This window comes from Etheostoma cragini, chromosome 19 (assembly GCF_013103735.1).
Source record: "Etheostoma cragini isolate CJK2018 chromosome 19, CSU_Ecrag_1.0, whole genome shotgun sequence".
Taxonomy (NCBI): Eukaryota; Metazoa; Chordata; class Actinopteri; order Perciformes; family Percidae; genus Etheostoma; species Etheostoma cragini.
In genome coordinates this window covers 1,177,298-1,179,559 of record NC_048425.1, presented here as the reverse complement: position 1 = coordinate 1,179,559, position 2,262 = coordinate 1,177,298, and the positions used below count along the sequence as shown (strand labels likewise).

At 42.8% G+C, this 2,262-nt stretch overlaps 1 protein-coding gene across 1 annotated transcript in view; it reads left to right on the top strand.

The window, feature by feature from the left end:
* Window positions 1-2,262, top strand: part of LOC117935180 (broad substrate specificity ATP-binding cassette transporter ABCG2-like) — a 17,738-nt gene that overhangs the window by 2,332 nt on the left and 13,144 nt on the right. The window contains exon 3 of the mRNA XM_034857318.1: window positions 1,427-1,486. Within this exon, the coding sequence (XP_034713209.1) occupies window positions 1,427-1,486 (60 nt within the window). The remainder of the gene's footprint in view (window positions 1-1,426; window positions 1,487-2,262) is intronic.

Sequence of the window (2,262 nt, the reverse complement as noted above, 5' to 3'; positions counted from 1 at the left end):
AGCAGGTCTAGACCACACTCCAGAACCCACAAGGACCCAACCGGTCTAGTAGTTTCTTCCAGAGCAAGCAACAGTGCGTCAGTGGCGAGGAAAAACTTCCTTTTAGGCAGAAACCTGGGTCAGACCCAGGCCCAGACCCAGACCCAGGGCCAGACCCAGACCCAGGCCCAGACCCAGACCCAGGCCCAGACCCAGACCCAGACCCAGGCCCAGGCCCAGGCTCTTGGTAGGCGGTGTCTGAAGACCGGTTGGGATTAGAATGAAGAGTTTGTTTGTAGTAGTTCTTTGTAGCCTAGCAGGGCACTGTGCAGCGTTACAAGTAATGACCGGTTGTGTTCTCACACAGTTAAAATTTAAGACAAATCCTCCGTGGCGAGACCGTTTAAAGCTTTAAAAACAAACAATAAAATCTTAAAATCTCTTCTAAAACGCACCGGGAGCCGATGCAGGGTTAGGGTTATATGGTGTCTAACAACACATAATATAATGTATATTAATATATAATATAGTGTGATGCAGGGCGTATAGAACGGGGGGGATGTGTGCACGTCTGGAGGTATTTGTTAAAAAACGCGAGCAGCAGCATCAAGTTGAAGACGTGAGATGGAGGTCTGACTCAGACCAACGTAGAGGGCTGCAGTGAAAAGATGAATCGGACTTTGTCAAAACCGCCTCTGGAAATCTCACGGTTTGCAAAAGGACCAAATTCCTCTTTCAGTTCTTCTTCATTTAAATATTTAGAGAAACACACCACAGAAACCGCCTCGTCATTTAAACCTTGAATCAACATGTAAATAGAGATTAATTGGCAATATGAGTGTGTAGCTTGTTAGCTTAGCTTAGCACAAAGACTGAAAAACTGCTTCTGTACCAGCATCTCTTAAACACACTAACCCTCGTGTTGTCTTCCCGTCAAAACTGAAAAACAACACTTTTGTTGACGCTTTTAATCGATGTTTTTTTAACTTTTTCTCACGTTTTTACACGCACATGAACAACGATGGTGTACCCCGTTGATGCCGTGCAGACGCCGCGAGAAATAGCATGAATAGGCAACGTAAAGTAATTCTGCCCATTGTAATCAAATCAATACACATACGATTGTGTACTACTACACGTTATGTTGGATAAATGAAGGATAAAATATGTTGCCGACTGGAAATCGCTAGCATCAGCTAACGGCTAGCTAACGTCAATGTTACGTAGCCGCTAATGCTAACGCTAGCTGAAAGGATTCCTGGTGACTTTGCCTGAAGTCCTGTGTTTTAACGGATCTGGTTTCTATGAATTTGAAGGGGTCTTTTCAGCCCTGTCAACACACGACACAATAAAGAAACTTTATTTATATATAATGTATTACATATTATTTATATATATATATATATATATATATATATATATACTTATTTGTCTCTTTCTGTCTCAGTGGGATCATGAAGCCGGGGCTGAACGCCATCATGGGAGCGACAGGAAGTGGAAAGTCATCGTGAGTGTCTTTGGAACTCGTACTTTACTTGAGTATTGTCCATTTTATGCAACTTCACACGGTACTTCAGTACTACACTGTACACAGAACTCCACTACATCTCAAGCAGAGGTGTCAAACTCATTTTATACTTTAGAGTGGTATTACTGCAGGACTTATACTTTAGAGTGGTATTACTGCAGGATGTGTACTTTAGAGTGGTATTACTGCAGGACTTATTCTTTAGAGTGGTATTACTGCAGGATGTGTACTTTAGAGTGGTATTACTGCAGGACTTATTCTTTAGCGTAGTATTACTGCAGGACGTTTACTTTAAAGTGGTTTTACTGCAGGACTTATACTATAGCGTGGTATTACTCCAAGACGTGTACTTTAGCGTGGTATTACTACAGGACGTTTACTTTAGCGTGGTATTACTCCAAGACGTGTACTTTAGCGTGGTAGTACTGCAGGACGTGTACTTTAGAGTGGTATTACTGCAGGACGTTTACTTTAGCGTGGTATTACTCCAAGACGTGTACTTTAGCGTGGTAGTACTGCAGGACGTGTACTTTAGCGTGGTAGTACTGCAGGATGTGTACTTTAGAGTGGTAGTACTGCAGGACGTGTACTTTAGAGTGGTAGTTCTGCAGGACGTGTACTTTAGAGTGGTAGTACTGCAGGACGTGTACTTTAGCATGGTAGTACTGCAGGACGTTTACTTTAGAGTGGTAGTACTGCAGGACGTGTACTTTAGCGTGGTAGTACTGCAGGACGTGTACTTTAGCGTGGTAGTA